Source organism: Pelodiscus sinensis, chromosome 6, assembly GCF_052426305.1.
Source record: "Pelodiscus sinensis isolate ZL-2025 chromosome 6, ASM5242630v1, whole genome shotgun sequence".
Classification (NCBI taxonomy): domain Eukaryota; kingdom Metazoa; phylum Chordata; order Testudines; family Trionychidae; genus Pelodiscus; species Pelodiscus sinensis.
The window spans coordinates 62,994,909-63,016,064 of NC_143057.1; the positions used below are offsets into that span (position 1 = coordinate 62,994,909).

General features: G+C 42.1%; 1 protein-coding gene across 1 annotated transcript in view; it reads right to left on the reverse strand.

Moving 5' to 3' along the window:
* The window catches only part of WDR36 (WD repeat domain 36), a 49,806-nt gene extending 30,956 nt beyond the window's left edge, over positions 1-18,850 (reverse strand). Inside the window, exons 1-9 of the mRNA XM_006134450.5 lie at positions 18,584-18,850; positions 16,441-16,468; positions 14,231-14,331; positions 13,335-13,452; positions 10,351-10,483; positions 7,237-7,291; positions 5,471-5,603; positions 4,573-4,748; positions 3,831-3,951 (exon numbers count right to left, since the gene is read on the reverse strand). Of these exons, the coding sequence (XP_006134512.2) occupies positions 3,831-3,951; positions 4,573-4,748; positions 5,471-5,603; positions 7,237-7,291; positions 10,351-10,483; positions 13,335-13,452; positions 14,231-14,331; positions 16,441-16,468; positions 18,584-18,736 (1,018 nt within the window). The 5' untranslated portion in view covers positions 18,737-18,850. The remainder of the gene's footprint in view (positions 1-3,830; positions 3,952-4,572; positions 4,749-5,470; positions 5,604-7,236; positions 7,292-10,350; positions 10,484-13,334; positions 13,453-14,230; positions 14,332-16,440; positions 16,469-18,583) is intronic.
* Positions 18,851-21,156: the final 2,306 nt, after the last annotated feature.

Below are 21,156 nucleotides of genomic sequence, written 5' to 3' on the forward strand. Positions count from 1 at the left end.
CTATGAACCTAGGAAATGAGTAAAAGTTAACCTGCTTGGGTTTCTTTAAAGATTAAAGCATCAAAAAACAAACCAACTAACTCTGCTATCAGGGAGTAAAAAAAAAGGCAGATGAGTGAAAACAAGGAAAAAAGGCCTCAAGGGACAGAGATGATTCAAGTATGTAAAATCCCATTTAACCAATTCCGTAGGCTTTTCCCCAGAATCTGGGTCCCCAGCTGATCCCAGTTCCACTGAAATGCTGCACAGAGCCCAGGATCAGCTGGGGCCATTCCCAACTGATCCTGGGCTTCACAGTGCTGCCCCTTTGAAAGGCTGCCTCAGTGTTTCAAAGGAGCAGTCCCCGCACAGCTGATCCCCAGCTCAGCTGTATGGCACTGCTGCTTTGAAGGGGGGAGGGGGGGAGAGAGAAATCAACTAGTCAACTGACTATCTGATAAACATTTGCTTATCGGATAGTCAACTAGTCCTTAACATCCTTAAAAACTATACAGCCCTAATACAGCCTGTTGATTATCAATACACAGTTTCAAACACTCCACTGAATACATCTTCCTGCCAAATAAGTCCACTCTCTTTTTGCCCTTTGATTTGGGTGTGGCAGTCTGATATCTGTGTCACTGTCTCATTAGCTGCCATTACTAATAACCCTAGACATGCATGGGTACAGACACTCAAAAATCTTGAGCAGGTACATAATATTTTCTCATTGCCCTTTTTCATGTGGGAGAGACTGATGATGGGCTCTGTCCTGGAGCTTTAATAGGCACTAGTATTGCCTCATTAGTTGGCAGAGACACTTGGAAGGACCTAGAATTGATATCAAGTTGATACTGATGTCAGCTGATAAGTGGACTAGTAAAAGTCACCCATAATGAGTTATGATTACTGTAATCAGTTAACCATGCAGGACCAGCCAATCACCTGCCTGTGGCATGATGGGCTCAGCCCAAATAGCCCCTGCCTGTGGTGTGGAGGGCTCAGCCCAGCACAAGCAGCTCCTCACTTGCAGCAGGCTCAACCCAGACTGCCTGGAGCAACCCACAGCACAATGGGCCTGGCAGGGCTGGTGTGCCCCCCACCCCACCCATGGAATCCCAGTTAAGCAGTTAAACTTAATGTTTAACCAGTTAACTGCAGCTACTCTTTCACAATTCCTCACAGGCTTTAAATTCATTAGAAGAAACTATATCATATGGATGGACGAAGAGAAAGCCAAGACTAGAGAAGATTGAAGCTGTTCTGCAGGTTGTTCCTCAGCTTTTAGGACTTCTTCCTGATGCTTAGTACTGATCCCAGAACCAGATGCTGTGAATGGAGCAAACCAACGTGCAGGCTGCCCCCAGATAAGAGCAGTGAATAGGTGTAGCCAGACAGACACCCCCCCCCCATATCATCCATCTTATTTGCCTCTCTGAAGCATACAGGGCAGAGAAGGAGCAATAAAATCAGCATAGTCTATGCTGGCTCATCTGATCCTGAGAAGCTGAAAACATAGATATGAGGAGAGAGCGATTAAGGCAATAAGCTGGCCTCGAGGCTGCAAGAAGTACCCGGCTGGCACCCATGTTGATACGAACACACAGTCCCTGGGAGAGGAATTTCCCACTGAGAAAAGAATGCCCAGTACTTCCAATTTAGTTATCTCTCTTACAAGTGTAAATTAAGTTCACAACTCCCTTGTAAGAACTGGTCTCACAAGAGACAGACCAGCACCATTTGGCATGATAGATAAGAAAGAGAAATACGTGACCCCATGGGTATAAAGATGGGTCCAGCAGCACACTCACTTTGAGTGTCATTCTACCCTCTACCTGCTGGTCGGGTTAGGTGTTTGATCTCCCGAGGTTCTATGGGGACGCCCACCTCGTATTTTCGTCTTTCCTAGGAATTGAGGGACCAGCCCTGGCCTGACACGCTGGAGTCGAGAGGCACAGAAGGGGGTAAAAATTGTACCTGGATGTGGTCCTCTGTCTTATGTGTACACAGACTTAGAGCTCTTTAAAGATTAAGCTGTTACTTGGTACTATTATTTCTGTTTTCCTATCTTTATCTTCTTTGTAACCATTTTTAAGATCTATATTTTGCTAGCAGTTAAGAAATAGAATAGCCATTGCAACCATATGATTTATAAGCTTCCTCAATAAACCTGTAACTGTTTAAGCTTTAACCTGACTCCTTCAGTTGCTGTAACAGAACCAGGCACAATTTAAAAGAACTTCAGCCGGTCTTAAGGGACAGATATAGGGAGAGCTTGGGCGTTTGGATTTGTGTCACTCCCAGGTGGCAGATCTGTTGGGGCACTTCTCAGCCTCCCCCAGGCTGCCCGCTGCGAAGGAATCACAGATTCTAGCAGCTGAAATCTGAAGTGTAATAAGCTCTCCCTGCAAACTTATTGGGGCGCTCGTCAACCTCCTCCAGGTTGCCCGCTGCAAGGGACCCCGGTCTCAGCAGTTGAAGTCTCAGGTGCATAGCGCACACGCGCACACACACACACACACACACACACACACACACACACACACACACACACACACACACACACACACACACACACACCACTCACTGCCCTGACCGTTGGCTGACAGAATTGGTGTAGTCGGCAGGATTGTGCTACTGGTTCACATACAGCAACATGAAGCCTGTCATGATAAACATGGATTTTAGTGGTATAGAGAAAGGGTTTGCCCAGGAAGGTTGGGGCAACCCAAAATGGGATAGAGAAATGTTAGAAAAGGATTGGGGAAATCTTGAGGAGTTGTGGGTGCAGTTCTGTAAGTATAGAACTGCCTGAAAGTTAAGAATGGGACAAAGCCTGAGTCTGAGGAAAGGAGCCACTTTCCATTTAGCAAGGAAAACAGGATCAGGCCCAGACAAGCAGGCAGGTAACAGATAGATTGAAGGCCTTGTGGTAGAACTGAGAAAAAGGCAGTAAGTACATGTACTGGAAATCTAAATCCTTAAAACAATACTTACAAGAGTAATATCTGAAACAAGGCCAGTTTTTATTTTAGAGATAAGAAAGTGTTTTAAGAAAAGAAAAACACAGAGAATGGAGAGAATTGAGCAGTTGTGCAAATGCTAAAATGGTATAGATAGAAAATTGTGGTTTCTTTGCAGCCATTCTGAAGGAAAAATGGGCCCTTTTTCCAAAGGAATGTCTGTAAATAATCCAGGCAAATTTGACTCAAATCTGTACATTTGATTAGAGAGACTGCTAAAAGACCTCTAAAGGTTTGAGAGAAGAGTGCTTAGGTTTCAGTTGCACTCTCCAATTTGTGCTCACCTCTCTTTCCAGTACCATTAAAACAATCCATAAATAGGGTGGAGGGGAAACAAGAATTAAAATAACTGGGAGGGATGTTAAACATAAAAAAACCTTACTAACTAGAACAGATCTATTTTACACATCATCATACACAACACAAAGACACAACTGTTCTGGTAATGAACAGGAGTTCTGATAACTGCCATGTGTGATAAGAAGGAACCAAGTGAGGTTAAAAGCAGATCTGCCTTTTAAACACTGGTGCATGACAGCAGAGGAAGCTCAAACCACCCAGCAGGCACAGCTGAGGGAAAATGTTTCCCTGACAACCCAGTGTTAAGGCCCTGACATCAAGCATGGAATGCACAAGTACAATCACTTGAAGAACTACTCAGTAATCTTAACGTACCTAAACAATTAGATACGGTAATTGGAAATGTACTGTCAAAATCAAGACCTCGATAATCATCTCCTTCATCATTAGCCAATAAACTGAAACATTTATTAAATAAACAGCAGAGAACAAAAATGGGTAAATTTGAGTAAATCAGAGAATTTCTACCTGCACTGAGAATTTGTTGACCATTTTGCCCATGGTATCTGATTTTTGTTGGAGGAGCACTATGTCCCATTCGGCATCTCAACAAACGACCACCACCTCCAGGGCCATCAAAGATCCATATCTGCTCAAGAAAAGCAAAATGGGACATCAGTAAAAGATCTGAACAACAAAAATAACCATGAGTTCAGTATCTTGAGGATTACTGAATATGCTGATATAACTGAAAAGAGCTTAGCACAGGAGAGGACAATTTTAGAAAAGGGAGGGGGGGCACTTCACAAATTTTTGAAGCGACCCCAAGCTGCCCTAGGAAGGGTGGGGCCTCAGGTGAAAGGGATGGGGGCAGAACACTTGTGTCCCCTCCCTCCCACAGATCCTGATTGACCGAGGGGGGAGGGGGGACAGAGGGAGCATGTGAATTCCCTAGGGGCCTAGAGGGAACTGCCAGCTGTTCTGAGCAGCTGGTGGTTCTCTCTAGGCATGGTGTGCCCCTGGCATGTGGGAGTGCACAAAATCGCCTCACACCCTGCTCCCACACTTTAGGGGGTGCATGGTGCCTAGAGTGAAGCACCAGCTGTTCAAAACATCTCCTGGCAGGGGGAGGAGATTCTGCACACTCCCCCATCCCCAGGTCTCAATTGGACTGGATCAACCCCCCTGCAAGGCCAGATCCAGCCCACAGAGGCTCTCTTGCCCACCTCTGGCTTAGCACAATGGGTAGTAGCAGAAAAAAGTATCTTACCTTTATAGCATTATCTGCACCATTAGTAACAAGAAGTGGCTCTCCCTGGACAAATGACATTCCAGCTACAGCTGTGGAATGGGCATTTCGCATTTGACTAATTAGTTTGTTCTCTTCAAGATCCCACAGTGCAATATGTCCAATAGGACTTCCAGCTGCCATGACTGGATGCCCATCTGATCACAAAATGAAAAATAAAATCAACACATACACAAGACCTATTTACTATATATTGTTTACAGTTTTCAATCAATCCTTTTAGCTTTTCAAAGAGTCCACATAAGACAAAATTAAAATAGTAATTTATCATAATGATCTAATTTTTAAGATGGAGAAAATGGCACAGCAGCATCAATAATAAGGCCAGGGGATTTACAATATCAGATCAGACCAGGCATATCTAGTTTTGTATCTAAGTCTGACAATGGCTTCAGAGGAAGATGCACGAAACCCTACCATGGACAGTTAATTGGATCTCTTTAGCTTTCAGAGTTAGATGAATGACAAGAACGGGTGCTACTCACACATCTCAGATATTGCTTTCTGGTAGTATGCTTAGTCACAGATATTTTACCAGCTGATACACATACCTTTTCAAGTTGGAGTTCACAATCATTAAAGCTAGATATATATTTTGAATCAATGTTACTGCTTGCAAATGAAATTATAAAATATTGCTATTTACAGATTTTCATTGAAATACTCCCCTGTAAAATGTCATTTTTTTTCGATGATTAAAAAAATAAAAATCATACTATTAATCTTTGTAAAGTTAAAAAAGACACAATCCCAAGTTGTGTGCCTACAATATCTAAAATATATAATTCAGTGTTCTACTTTGCTGTTAATATCACCATTTTAATTTCATCTGCACACTAATCAAACTGCTAGAATTTACCTGTACGGAAAGATATTGCTGTGATGGGACCCCAGTCTTGCTGAAATTTCATCAGTGTTTCATCAAACTTAATGTTGTGCACAATGATATGACCAGACACGAGACCGATTGCAACTACATCAACTGCTGGTGCCTGTGATTACAGTTAAATTATGACAGAAATTAAAACAGATTCCACTCCATCCTTCTGTATTTTTCCTATTTAAAAACATGATGTACACTTTAGCATATATTACAACATCACTTGGTCATTTACTGTTCAGACTGAGCTTACAAAGCAAATGTATTTCTTCTCAGCAAATTAGGCAGGGATACTGCTCCATGCTAGCCAAAAAATTAAGTTTGAAATTACACGAAGTCAGAATGAAACCCTTCAGTGCACAAGAGCAACAACATTTAGTGAAGTAGGAAGAAGTTCATGGATATGCAACTAATGGGAAGGAATGCATTAGATCAGTATAAAAATAATTTAACATATATTTAAGCAATTAACCTTTCCTAGAAAAATATATCTTGGTAGATAACAGTACTAGATGTCTCCCTTTAAATATGTTTGACTAAGTCTAGTAAATTTCAAATCTGTTACTTGTTCGCTGTATGCTGCCCAATCTGTGCACGTAAGGGACAGTGAGAGATATTTAACTAAAATCGGCACAGTATAAAATATGCCCAAATATGCACATCCGCACAAATATGCACATTTTCTGCTGCATTTCACAAACTTAGTTTCTGTATGGAATACGTTACATCAAGTTGTGTGCAACCTATTTAATGTCCATAAAGCTTTTCCTATACCAGTAATCAGGGCTCGACAAATCCGCTTATCTACTCGCCCGTGGCAAGTACATTTCAGCCAGTTGCCCCGTTCACTGGCGGTTCACGCATGCGCAGTGTGGGGCTGGCGAGTGGTTTTCATCACGGTTTGTCAAGCCCTGCCAGTAATACTACAGGTACAAGTTAACCCAGTGGTCCCCAACCTTTTGGGGCTGCCAGGTGGCTGGGGGCAGGGCTGGGCCCAGGGCTGGCACCGCGCATGTGCTGGGGCGCAAGAATGGCTCGGGCCGGCCCTGGTCACTAGGCGGGCGCCCGCAAATACCTCATAGGGGACCACTGATATGTATGACACTGAAGTAAATTTAAGTCTAAAATAAATGGTTTAACCTTACAGTCATGTACTGAATAAATCTTACACTGATTCCCACCACATAATATCAATTTACATACTTTATAACTGAGCACTGACTAGTCTAAACATCAAGGTGAAACTAAACATATTGGCAATTCAAGTTAATTTGTCTAAAATTTAAATTGTTTGCAGCAGCTTGCACAGACAGTATTAAATGATATCGCCTCGTATCAGACTTTTAGTTTGTTTTTAACAGTCCCCTGCTTTTTCTTTCTGAAGTTGTTTTCATTTTGGGAAAAGTGTGGTATTTTTTCCCTATTTCTTTTAAAGCAAAAGAAATTTCAGAAGCAAGAAACTGGCAACATAATTAAGTGACCTACCATACGTCAACAGCCTACAAATAGTCACCAAAGTAGTCCTTACTCACTGGAGTAACTACAATGAAGTTAAGAAAGTTATTTGTGTTAGTAAGGGTTTATAGAGCTGAACTAGACTATATGCTTCTCAGAGCAGAGATATTATCTATACTCTCTGTCCACAATATGCACCTTTAGCATTGTACAAGAATGTTAAACAACATTGACAGAGGTTCTATAGTTAGTTACCTTTTCTAAACTAAAGCAGTATCAAAAATACTAACCTGTTCAAGGGTTGTCACACCAGAGCCCCATCCTGGAAAGGAGTATAAAAGTTTGCTGAGAAAAGAAAATGTTTTAAAAGTTACATTTAGAAAAAGTCTACATCAAAATGAATGTAACAAGGACATCTGGAAAGAAGTGTGAGAGAATGGTGGCTAGCAGTAAACAGAAACTTATGCAATTTAAATGTTAGGGTAACATGATTATTTATATGGAAAAGTTAAAAACTGTATTGGTGCATTGTGTCTTTCGGATGAGATTATTTCCAGGCAGAGCAGTGGCAAGTGTGAGTGCAAAAGAAACTGTACATGAGCTTCTGATTACAGAATGTTTGAAGCATGATGCAACGTTATTGATTAGAAAATGACATAGCTAAGAATATGTACTCTTACTGGAAACACCAATAAAAATATTCTGGTAAAATAGTTTGGCTCTGTCCATTAGTTGAATAATAAAACAAAAATTTTAAATTTGCATACAATACAAAAATCATTCACATCTTTTTTTATACTTGTGTAACAAGGCGGATTCACTTAAATTTTGATTACCATAAATACTCCCATTGATGGCATGGGATTATGTAAACCAGGGTGCATCTACACTGCAGGGCCTAACTCAAAATAAGCTACGCAAATTGAGCGATGTCAATGTGTATCTTATTTTGAAATAGCTTATTTTGAAATAGCGAGTGTCTACACAGCACTTATTTGAAAATTGAGCACTCTTCCTCCAACTTCCCTTATTCCTCATTGGTAAGTGGGAGAATGCTGAAACTAGATCAAGCAGTGAATTCATTTCAAACTTCAAATCACTTAATTTTTGTACTGCAATTATAGCACCATATAGCCACCTTTTATTTTTATTCAAGAGGGATACTACTGAAAATTAACAATTGCTATGGGAACAAACCTTAAATCACTTGACACTAGTGTAAATTCTCATTAAGTGTAGTGCTATACATTTTCACACTAGATTTACCCGGCGCTGCTTGGGTCCTCAACTCAACATACTTTTGTTTTTTGGAAAATAAAATTGGGATCAGGCTAGGGATAAGAGGTTCACTATGCAGGTTGCCCTGGGGAGAGAGGACAATCCCAGTCCTCTCTCATCACAGCAGCTGGAGGCCAGGTGAGAAGCACCTCTCAATGGCCACTGCAGATCCAGCAGGCACAAGCAGGGGAAGGGTGCATGTCCCCCAGCTGGGGCAGGTCCAGGTTAATCTGCACTCTCCAGCCAGAGTGAGGAATGCAGCCAACTCTGCACTTTCCCCTTGCTCCCTGATGAAGGGGAACAGCCAGCAATGTTCCCATACAAATCAGGGGGTGGGGGGTTTCAGACCACCCTGCTCCCTAAAGGGCACCTGGTGGGTGGGAGTCTCAGGACTGGATCCCTAAGGTGGAGGGGAAGAAGGGGGGGAATAGAGGACTGTGCTCCCAACTAGCCCCTTGTACCTGTCTGGTGATTCTGTCTCTTTTCTGTATGGTTTTCAGAGACACAATTCCATTCCAAGCACATCCCATTTTCCTGGCACAACAAAACCCTTACCTTTAAGTTATAAGAGGGAGCTGCATACCAAATTTGGTGATCTTAGCTCTTACCATTTAAGAGGAGTTCTTGAACAAAACAGACAGACAAACTTTCAAAAATATAGTAGTTATATAGTGTGTGTATGTGAAGACTAGATCAATACCCATAGTGAGGTCTGCCACTCTAGAGTTGGAAATAACAGGTTAATCTTTCCATAAGCTGTCTAAGTAATTGTACTTTAACTTAGTAGGACTGTGAAAGCGTGAATGTGTACATTGTTACACACAGCCACCCCTCCCTCCAATGTGCTGCTGCCTCTGTAACAGAGGCAGCAGCACAGGGCGCAGGCTGCTCCCTGGGAGACATCTTAAAAGCCCCAATCCATATGTAAGTGTGTAACCATCAGCAGTTACATGTTTACCTCAAATTCTTTAGAGACTGTGCTAGCTAATGTTATTTTAAAAATTTAAGTTTCTAACTCTGGTTGTGAAGATATTCTGAATGTGTCCCAGTGCAGTGGCAAGTCTGCAAGAAAATATAGCTACTGCTTCGATCTTAAGGGTCAAATGCTGCTTCCTTCCACACAGGAAGTGAAGGCCCTAAGACAGTGAGGGACAACCAAGGCTCACGAGTTGGCCACATGTGTGATCCACTGAGATGAATGAGGGCTACTCAATTCCCATAACCGCAATGGTCTGTTGGGATAGGATAATTTTGCAAACTGCACTTGTGTACCTAGAATTTGCAGGGTGTGCTAACTGAACAGGAGCAGCACTTTGACTGGATGCAGAAAGAACGTGTGGCTCTCACAGTCAATGCTGCGTACAATCAGCACACATCTCAGTTTACATGTTCTTGATTGTGCATCTCACTTTTGTAACATAAGTAGGAAAAACACTTCACGGACAAAATCCAGTAGAATCTGGCGATATTGCGTATGGGCAACGGTCACACATAGAACCCCAATGGGCTGTAGGTAGCCCTTAAGCAGCAGGTTGCCCATCACTGCCCTAAGATACAGTAAAGCCTCCACTCTGCAAGGGTGAGGGGAAGGAGGAAAGAAAACGTAACAGTCTATACAAGAGGACTCTCCTGACAGTGGAGTTTTATAGTTTGGCAAAAAGAGAGCAGATGAATGGTTAGATTTGCCACCATATAAATTCACAGATCTAATGAGCCCATCACACATGAGCGATAAAGGCCTACCAGCTATTACAAAAGCCACGTGCTAGATATGGTCTTTTGTATTAATGTGATTATTGGAAGTCAATGGGATTTGGCCATCTCAGTGTATAAGTCATTTTGGAAAATGGCATTTTGAAAATCTAATAAGACGAATGAACCCACAGCATCATTTCTATTACTTCACAGCAAAAAGTTCCTGGCTAGAAAAATAGCATTTTCAGCCACATGAAAGAATCAGCTAACTTGCTCATATTTCTGAAAACACCACAACACTCTGGGACTCTTCTGCTGACGGAGTTAGACAAATAGATCTATATTAACAGATCACTTAATTTAGAAAACTTTAAAACTGTGTAAAGCTCCATCTTGAGTGTGAAATGTAGTTAAAGAATGAAGGATCTTACTTGGATTTTACATTCCATAATTGCAGGCTTCCTTGTTCACTGCCAAGAAGAATTTTATTTAAGTAGGTACTTGGATGCATAATTGCAGAAACTGCAAAAACAGCCTTATCAAAATTCAGTTGTAGGTATTCTTCTGCAGACATAAGAAACATAATAGTTTCAGAATAACATAATAGTTATTGTTGCTATTACAAACATTCCACATTAGCCATTACTTGCACATTTTTAAATACTAATCATTCCACCTTTTACATGCACAAATGAAAAGGAAGCCTTACAACTGGCATTTCTTGCCTGGAAGTGCCAGAAACTCGTATGAAGCTGCTCAATCCCATGGCAAGATATGAAGCTTACTTTATATTACCTTGCTTTAAGTTATGATAAGAGGGAGCTGCATATCAAATTTGCATACCAGCAGAACAGATTTATACCATCATGAAGGATTTTGCTTTCTGAGCAATACATCTCACCTAATCAACATGTCTTCTGTTTGCATTATAACAAATAGTCTTTTTAATACATGAATTCCAACTTAGAAGCATAGTCGCTATTTTAAAGGTTGTTAAATAGCACAAAGCACCACAAGAGAACCTGTCAGGCTAACAAGCCATTACTCGATACCAACACCTAAGAATTCTCTGAAAAGAAAGAATTAAGCTACTGAAGTGTGATCCCACCTAACAGCAAGCCATCAAAACCTTATTTAGATTTGGCACAATTAGACTTTAATAATTTCAGTGGGCAATATTTTTATTTTTAAGCATTTTTTCTATTTTAATTTTCACAGTTGTGGGAAATTATGAGAGGGGTCAGACAATGGGGTAGACAATTATTTAATGAGAACAGACATTAACTTTTTTGAATTTCAAAACTTTACAACTATTAATAGCAGAGCTGTCAAACTGTTAAATTAAAAGTGATTAATCATGTTTAATCACACTGTTAAAGAATAGAATAAAATTTATCTAAATATTTTTGGATGTTTTCTAGATTTTCAAATTAGAACAGAATGCAAAGCGCACAGTGCTCAATTTATATTTTCATTACAAATATTTGCACTGTAAAAAATAAGAAATAGTATTTTTCAATTCACCTAATACAAGTGCTGTAGAGTGCCATCTTTTTATTATTAAAGTTGAAGTTACAAAAGTAGAATAACAGTATTCAAAAATAAAACTGTAAAACTTTAGAGCCTACAAGTCCACTTAGTCCTACTTCTTGCTTAGCCAAATACTAGGATAAACAAATTTAGTTATGATTTGCATGAGGGAATACTGCCCCCGGTCTCTTGTTTACAATGTCACCTGAAAGCAAGAATGGGCATTCACATGGCACTGCTGTAGCTAGCACTGCAAGATATTTGTGCGCCAAATATGTATGCTAAAGATTAATGTGTCCCTTCATACTTGAACCACCATTCCAGAAAACATATGTCCATGCTGATGACTCATTCTGCTCAATAATGATCTAAAGCAGAGCATACTGACATGTTCATTTTCATCATCTGTATCAGATGCCACCAAGAGGAGGCTGATTATCTTTTTTGGTGGCTGTTCTGTAGTTTTTCCATTGGAGTACTGCTCCTTTAAGACTGTGGCACATGCTCCACATCTTATCCTCCTCAAATTTTGGACGGCACTTCAGATTCTTAAACCCTGAGTCAAGTGCTGTTGCTATTTTTAGAAATCTCACATTGGTACCTTCTTTGTATTTTGTCAAATCTGCAGTGAAAATATTCTTAAAATAAACATGTACTAGGTCATCATCCGAGACTCTAATCACATGAAAAATATGGCAAAACATCAGTAAAACACAAAGGCGACATACAATTCTCCCCCAAGGAGTTCAGTCACAAATTTAATTAACACTTTTTTTTTTAAATGAGCAATAAGCAGCATGGAAGCATGTCCTCTGGAATGATGGCCAAAGCATAAAAGGGCATATGAATGTTTAACATATCTAGCATGTAAATTCCTGGTAACGCTGGCTACAAAAGTGCCATGCGATCACTAGTTCTCACTTTCCAATGAGGATGCTGCCTGCTTATTTATAGTATCTCCTGGAAATGTAAACAAATGTCTTAGTAATAGGCTGAACAAGAAGTAGAACTAAGTGGACTTGTAGGGTCTATTTTGTTTTTGAGTGCAGGAATGTTAAAAAAAAATCTACTTTGTAACCTGCACTTTCATGATAAAGACTCTGCACTACAGTATTTGTATAACATGAACTGATGACATGAACTGATTCAATTCCTTTATCATTTTACAGTGCAAATATTTGTACTTAAAAATACAACTTGAGCACTGTACACTTTGTATTCTGTGTTGTAATAGAAATCAATATATTTGAAAACGTGGAAAAGAATCCAAAATATTTAAATCAAACTCCACGTTCTCCAGCAGCATTTTTTTTATGCTGCCACTCTGTAAGATTTCAATCACCATCAGTAGAAAGATTTTTCCACTGTTTGTGCACACATGGTGAAACTGACATAAAAAAAATCTAATCCTTTTAAACATATTCGTTCAATAACATGCAAGACTACTGAAACAACTAAAAGAACAGCCATAGGCACTTAATCATTTTCTACTAAAGCAAATAACTTCTGTGCCATACCCAGAGTCAAAGATACTGAGAATTTTAGGGACTGAGAATTTTAGGACTCTCCATGACACCAAGATTCCTTCACCAAAACTTTCATGAACAAAGAATGTTAAGAAATAAGGAGTTATTCATGATTAGATATCTGCACCCACATTCTTCTCCTCAATTCTTATTCTTCCCAAAGTCCACTAATGAAGTTCACTGAAGGATCAGGATTGCAAACATCAATGCAGCAACTGTTTTATTTTTGCCCTAAGAAAATTAAGAACTTTGACATACTTATTAAACAAATTACCTTATATTATTTCATGTTTACTGACTTTATCACATACCAGCGATACAATTCTGTACAGTTACAGAATGAAGAAATAATGACTCACCTTCTGACTGTATATCCCAAACAATAAGAACATTATTAATATCCACAGAGATGACATGATCACCAAACGGCTGCAAAAGGTGAATCTCTCCTTTGTGACCCTCATATATATGAGCTACCTATGGTTTCAAAGTGCAAAATATTTCAGGAGAACAGTTCACTTATTTTGATATAATTGAATAACAACAACTATCTGTAACAGAAACCTGTTAAAACATAATTTCATATTAAAGGTTGAACCGCTGTAGTTTGGCACCCTCAGAACCTGAGAGGTACTGAACCAGAGATTTTGCTAAACTACAGGAGATCAATATCATCTAGCAGCATTACCAATACTTCCACTGCTTACTGGGCTCTTAAGACATTCAGGGGTAAATTAGAGCTAAATAACAGCACACAACACTGAGAGCCCAGACTGGTGGCTGTAAACCAAGTTTATGGGACTTTGGGAAACTTGGCCATACCCATAGTAAGTGGACATCCAGCTAACAAAAATCATGCTGGACCATGGATGTTGCTGGATCAGAGAGCGTCGGACTAGAGAGGTTCAACCAGTATAATTTATCTAGGAAATATGACCCTTTATTAGGCCTCATTTATGATAACTTCCTTAGTACTGAAAAATTGCATTTGGCAAATCTTAGTCATTATATTTTCCACTTTGGCTCCCTGAAGATTATTTCCTTATCGGAGTGCTGTTACTTTATAACTGTCACAGCCCACCACTGTTAAATCTGTCCTTAAACCTTTTTATTTCAATTTATTCATTGGTGTTATTGCTGAGCATTATATGGCTGCTGTTCTAAAACTCAAATTAAATTACTGTTGATATGAGTAAGTTATTTAAGCAAGAAAAAATATTTATATTCGTTTAGTGCAAAAATAAGTGATAAAAACCTCTTTGTTGCGGGCAAAAGCATGGAGAAGGTTGCCATATGAAGCAAAGACCAACATTCTGTCTGCTGCCAAACAAGTAATGTCTTGTAATAAAGCATTACCTATGAATAAAGAGAGGAATAAGCTCGACAATATTCATTTTCACAATAAAAAGTCTTATAATGTGTCAATGCATTCAGGGTTGTAACTTAACAATAAATTAAGGTGCACAACAAAGAAAACAGATGATCAAATATTGTCTTTGGGCAATACCTGGATAAATTATTTGAAATGTTTTTCTTTGGATTGAACACGAGAAAATATGTAGGAAACACTGAGTTAGGGTATGAATTAATTTTTTTAATTTGGCTACATAATACATGACCAAAGCTATCAAAAAAATAACATTTTCAAGACTAACAGCCCAAGAGCAGCCTTTTTAAAAGATCTGAATGCATCTTAAGATTACATCATACAAGTTACCCAAAAAGTATTTTCATATTTGTCATCAAATCTTTAGGTCAGTTTCACACATCCCATTGTAAAATCTATCCCATTGTAAAATCCAACTTTTGGTAGCTTATAGCTTTGCCAACCTTAAATCATATGGACTGAAATTTTTCATACTAAGTGTGTCCTTAAGGTTGACTGTTTTTAAAAGGAAATGCTAATGTTGCCTGTGCAATCTTAATTAGGGGACCCAAGTGCATATATTCATTACATACAGACTGTAATTACATGATCCACAGGACCTCAATTCAGTGAATAGGTTGGACGGGATTCAAGGAATTAATAACGGCTGTATACTTAATTTGTTGCATACTAGCCCCCTGTATATTTGTCACAAATATTGGAAGGTGTAGTGTATGGGGCAGGAGACTGCAGGGGAGAAAGGATAGTTTGTTGTTAAGGCAGATGAATGCCACACTGGTGAATTGGATTCTACTGGATAATTGGATTCTACCCTTTCCTTTGATATAGCGTTCATATGGGATACTAAACAAATCACTTAAACCAAACCTTTCATGAGTGGCCTCTACATGAGATACTAGTATTTACATTTGCAGAACTGCTGAGCACTTAAGTGCAAATAATGTCAACAGCAGATGAGCTTTTCAGATATGAAGTATTACAAAAATACTGAGTACTCTTAATAAAAACCCCACACCTCAGTATCCATTCCATAAAATGGAGATACTATCACCAAATCCCTGTGAAGATAAATTCATTAATGATGTGAAGTACTGAGATACTAGGGTAAGAGCTCCAAGGAAATGGCCATGAGGAAATCTGTTTTCAGTTCAGGATTTGAATAATGTGTATTATGTAACGGCTGGGGCCACACTTTATGAGTAGGTTAAGTAACCTTGAATATGTATCCATTAGGGATGTGATAGTGTAAATGGTTAAACAGTTAACTGATGAGCCAAGGCTCATGTTACCCTTCACAGTTACATGCTAGGTCCTCTGCTGCCTGTGTATCAGAGGCAGTGGGGGAGGGAGGGGAAAACAGGCGGGAGTTGGTGCTCACGGGGAGCCCACTCTCACCTGTCCCCACTGCACACAGAGAGGGGCAAGGAGCAGCCATCTCTCCGGAAGCAGTTGGGAGCTTGCTTAAAAGCCAGCTCCCCGCAACCACCAGTTCCTGCCTGCTGTTACAGGTTGCTTTTAAACATCCCTAGTAATCATTTACTGAACAAGAATGGGGTTCTGTGGAAAAAACATAGTAAGCGATCATAATATAGATTGGCCAGCGCTGACCTGGAAAAGGTGCAATCTGCTGACAACTGCAGGGTCTACTCAGACAGAAGAGAGGCTGGCATTGACCGAGTGGGAATTTAGGGGGGCTACTGGGAGAAGAGGCAGGGTGGCTGAAGAGCCCTGCAACTAGAGGGCCAAGAGCACACTGATCCATAGCTACTCTGTCTCTTGCCCAAAGCATCCCCTCATCCCTGCTCCTCCCCGTTTTTGCCCCCAAACTCGAGCACAGCAAAAGTTGCAGCAATCTGACTATAGAAGTCCAACCTGTATATACCAGAAGTGCAGAATTAAGGTTGAACAGTTTTTGCCAACTTTTAAGTGCTTGATTTTACAATCATAACATTATTTTAAACAAATATTATTTATAACTACTTATGTCAAAGTATCTCTCATTACACCATTCATGCCTATACAAAAGTTAGCGGTTTATAAAAAAATGTAATTTGCGTGATGTAGAACTGTATACTTACTAACTGCAACTATACCAAGTTTCTTTACCTGTAAAAAATAAATAGAAACTTTAGTGGTTTTCTGCTTTGAATTTCATACAAATTCCAATCAATCGGGGATGTAAAATCCAGTTTAATCAGCTAATTGGTTAAATATTAGGTTTAATTGATCAAGTGGGATCCTGGGTGGGGGCCCACTCCAGCCCAGCTGAAACAGCCAGCAGTTCATGGGGCTGCAGGCTCTGCCAGCCTGGCTCCCAGTGCAGTGGGTCCTAGCGGGGCTGGAGCAGCCCTCCACCCACAGTGGGCACAGGCTGCTCCCAGACACCGGTTAACATCCCTACAATCCATATACCACCCACTTAGCTGCCATCTAACTCTGTAGACACTAAGTTCCCAGATGCCTAAATTTCCACTGTTAAAATTCCCTAGGAACCTAATTTTCTGCCAACAACCACATGGACAGCTGCCCCAGCATATCACATGCCTAAGACTCACTGGAACCTAGGGATTAAGCAACTAGTCGACTATCCGATAAGCAAGCGCTTATTGGATAGTCCACTAGTCCCTCGACTAATTGAAGTTTTAGATCACTGAAGAGCTCCTGATTAAGCCAGGACGTTCTCTTGCCATAATCCCTACCTTTCCTACTCAGTGTGAAAAACTTCCAAATGTACTGAACCATTTTCAGTCTTAAATGGGATTTTACCTCCCAACCACCTGATTTTGCTTAAGTCTACCTTCTTGAAATTCATTATCTTCCTAAGGATGTTAAATTGCAGCTATTTTACTAGACGAGTACAGGCAGTCCCTGAGTTACATGGATCCGACTTGCATCGGATCCCTACTTACAAACGGGGTGAGGCAAACCAGCACTAGCTGCTTCCCCTCAGCAGACCAGGGAGACACAAAGCTAGCGACCCCCCCCCCCCCCCAGCAGACCAGGGAGATGCGGAGCGGCTTTTCTCAACAGACACCTCAGCTTGAGAATAAAGGACTGAGGGAAGTGAGGTGTGGGAGAATAAAACTGAGCTCTGGAGAAATGTTTGGCTAGAGTTTCCCCTACAATATGTACCAGTTCCGACTTACATACAAATTCAACTTAAGAACAAACCTACAATCCCTATCTTGTACGTAACCCGGGGACTGCCTGTAGTTGATGGAATTTCCATTGACTACTCAACTAGTCCATAGGCACTTCCACATTCCTCCTCTGAAATGTACAAGAGGCCCAGCAGGGAAGTCTCGCTGACTCCGAGAGGCTTTGAAGTGTTCAAGAGGGGGCTCTTGTACATTTCAAAGCAGAAGCGCGCTCATGGAGCCCAGGGTCAGCAGAGGACTCAAGAGTCCCCTGCTGACCACGGGCTCCATGTTGCGCTGCTGATTTGAAATGCCACGCAGAGCCTGGGATGAGCTGGGGAGTCCCCAGCTGACCCTGGGCTCCAGGCCCTGCTGCCACTTTGAAATGCCAAGGGACAGCGCTACACAGCTGAGCCACTACTGCCCTTAGAAGTATCTCCTCTTCTCTTCCCCACCCTTTGCTGCCTCTGATAGAGGAAGCAAGGGCGGGGGGGGGGGGGGGAATCAACATGTTGAATGACTATCCAATAAGCATTTGCTAGTTGACTAGTCTTTAACATCCTTATATCTTCCCTCTGCTGTTTTTCAGCCTACCACTCCTTAAACTAATAAACGCTAATCATTTGATGATCAACTTCACACAAGCTGCATTCCATGTTCACCAACAGTTCCTCCCTATTTGTAAAAACACAAATCTTGGACAGACTCTCTCTGCTAGATATTTTCCTCCAAAGCATTCCAAAACCTCATACTTTCTGCTTTATTAGATTAGCTCCAGATTGTGTGGCCCAGGTGACTGGAGAAGACTCAACATTATTCCTCAGGAAAATCTGTAGCGAGGTGGGGGAAGGTGCTGCGGACAAGCTGACAGGAAGCAGAGAGGGGCTGCTCTTCTGGGCAGGGCGACACAGGGTGGGTGGCACCGGCATGCGCTTTGCTTTCACTTTTCCCTGCTTGAACGAGGTGGGTGAGGAAATGGGGCTGGGGGCAGATCCTGCACGAGCCTCGTAACGCCCGACATGGAAAGCCAGGAACCCGCTGCAGAGGCGCGGGGGCAGGCGAGGGGCGGGAGCGGGGCACTCACGTTGTAGGTGTGGAAGCTCCTTCCCGCCGCGGTGAGCAGGTAGAACTCGCGGTGGCGCGCGTGGTAGCGCAGCACGTGGGGCAGGTGGCTGGAGTAAAGGCCGAGCGCGCGAAAGCCCGAGAAGAGCGCGCTGCCGCCGCCCTCACGCGACATCCCCCAGGCCGGGCCAGCGGCACCCGCTCTCACAAAAGCACGTGTCCGAGTGCGCCGCGGAAACCGAACCGAGCCGCCCCTTCCGGCCGCGGAGCACCCGCGAAATCGGCCCCCCTGCACCTGCGTGCCCGCGCTCTGAGTTCCGCCTGCCGAGAGTCCCCCGAGGCAATTGTGCCTACGCAAGCGCTGTCCCCTGCCTGCGACTAGTTTTCGGCCGAGCTCCTTGTCTACGTCAGCGCGTTCTCTGGGCCGTTCTCCGTTGCTCCAAGCACTGCGCCCGCGCGCCCCGCCCCTGCTGGAGTCCCCCTTGGCTCCAAGAGCTGGCGCGTTCACAGCACCAGTTACCTGGAGCCCCCTCGCTGACCTGATCCCCAAGCCGCAAACACGGCCCGTGGCTTTACCGGGTTCTGCAGATCGCACCAGACGTGGAAAAGGGGGAAGGGTGGCAACACCGTAACGATGAAAAGCACCTGTCAGTGTGGATGATTAGATTGATAATCACTGACATTAATATTCCCCATCCTGCCTGACATGGCGCTAACAGCCCACTCCTACACACTTGTAAGCTATGTCTACACTGCAGGCTTGGTACCATCTACCTGTTTTGTTAGTCTATAAAGTGCTACCAGATCATTTGTTGCATTTTTCTCCTGTTTTCACTCAAGTCTGGCATTCTCTTTAGGGTTGCCGTCTCTCAGGGACCAGAAAGCCAAATCACGTCTAGAATAGTAATAGAGATGTACGTGGGCGGCAGGTAGTATAATTTTTGGTGGTGCCCCATTAGCCACGCCCCTTGGCCCCTGTTAGCCACGCCTCCTGGCAAACGCCTTCCCCACCCCGTTAGTCATGCCTCTGGAGGTAACACGCTCGGGCAAGATGGACACATGACCAGAAGTAAAAGGTGTCATGTCACCCCTCTCGAAGGGCTTTTCCCACCATCCTCCTGCCAACAGAGATTAGTTTGGCCCCCATCAAACCCCCCTGCATGCAGCTATGCTGCATTTGCATTAACCCAATGTGTGTGACATTAACTCGGGGGCAGAGAGCTGGGGGAAGTGTTCCTTCTAAGGCTATGTCTACACTTGCGGCTTCTTGTGCAAGTACAGCCGTTCTCGAGCAAGAACCCACAAAGCAGCCTGTCATGTTACTGAATTTGAGGGAAGCAGCCAGATCACTGCTGCACACATAGGTGGGGGTGTTGGCCCCAAAAATGGTATAAAAGGGGACCATATGGGGTGTTGAATAGAAGCTTACTGTCTGCTAATCCTATGTACGGTAGTCATGTGATTATATAATGTCTGTGTGTGTAGTTAGGAATCTGTAATCTGTGGGGATACTGAATATTTCTCTGTATGTGGTTGAGCATTGGGCAGAGCCCGGCCTATGGACATGCTAATTATTGAGGCCCTGTGGGACAATGACACTCAATGGGCCAAGGACGCACCTACAGAATGAGGGCTGACACCTAAGGGCTGCCAGCAAGGAACACAGAGATAGGCCGCTGGCCAGGTGATCTGCTGCAGCCAAGAAGAGCCCAGGAAGGATATATAAAAAAGCTATGTGGCGGACTCCATCCTGGTACTCAGCTCAGCACTTCATCCCAGAGGTAGCAGTGCAGGGATCGAAGAGCCAGAAAGAACTGTGGACCCATCCTGACCCAGCTTGGGAATAGTGACCATAATATAATAACATTCAACATTCCTGTGGTGGGAAGAACACCTCAGCAGTCCAGCACCCTGCATTTAATTTCAAAAAGGGGACTTACGCAAAAATGAGGAGGTTAGTTAAACAGAAATTAAAAGGCACAGTGACTAGAGCCAAATCCCTGAAAGCTGCATGGAAACTTTTTAAAGACACCATAATAGAGGCCCAACTTAAATGTATACCCCAAATTAAAAAACATAGCAAGAGACCTAAAAAAGAGTCACCGTGGCTTAACCACCATGTAAAAGAAGCATTGAGGGACAAAAAGGTATCTTTTAAGAAGTGGAAGTCGAATCCTAGTGAGATAAATAGAAAGGAACATAAACACTGTCAAATCAAGTGAAAACATGTAATAAGAAAAGCAAAAAAAGATTTTGAGGAACAGCTAGCCAAAAACTCAAAAAGAAATAACAAAATGTTTTTTAAGTACATTAGAAGCAGGAAGCCTGCTAAAAAACCTGTGGGTCCCCTAGATGATCGAGCTATAAAAGGAGCAATCAAGGACGATAAAGCCATTGTGGAGAAACTAAATGATTGCTTCAGTCTTCACGGCTGAGGACGTTGGGGAGATTCCTGAATCTTCACCGTCCTTTGTGGGTGATGAATCTGAGGAACTGTCCCGGATTGAAGTATCATTAGAGGAGGTTTTGGAACAAATAGAAAAACTTAATGTTAACAAATCTCCGGGACTGGATGGCATTCATCCAAGGGTTCTA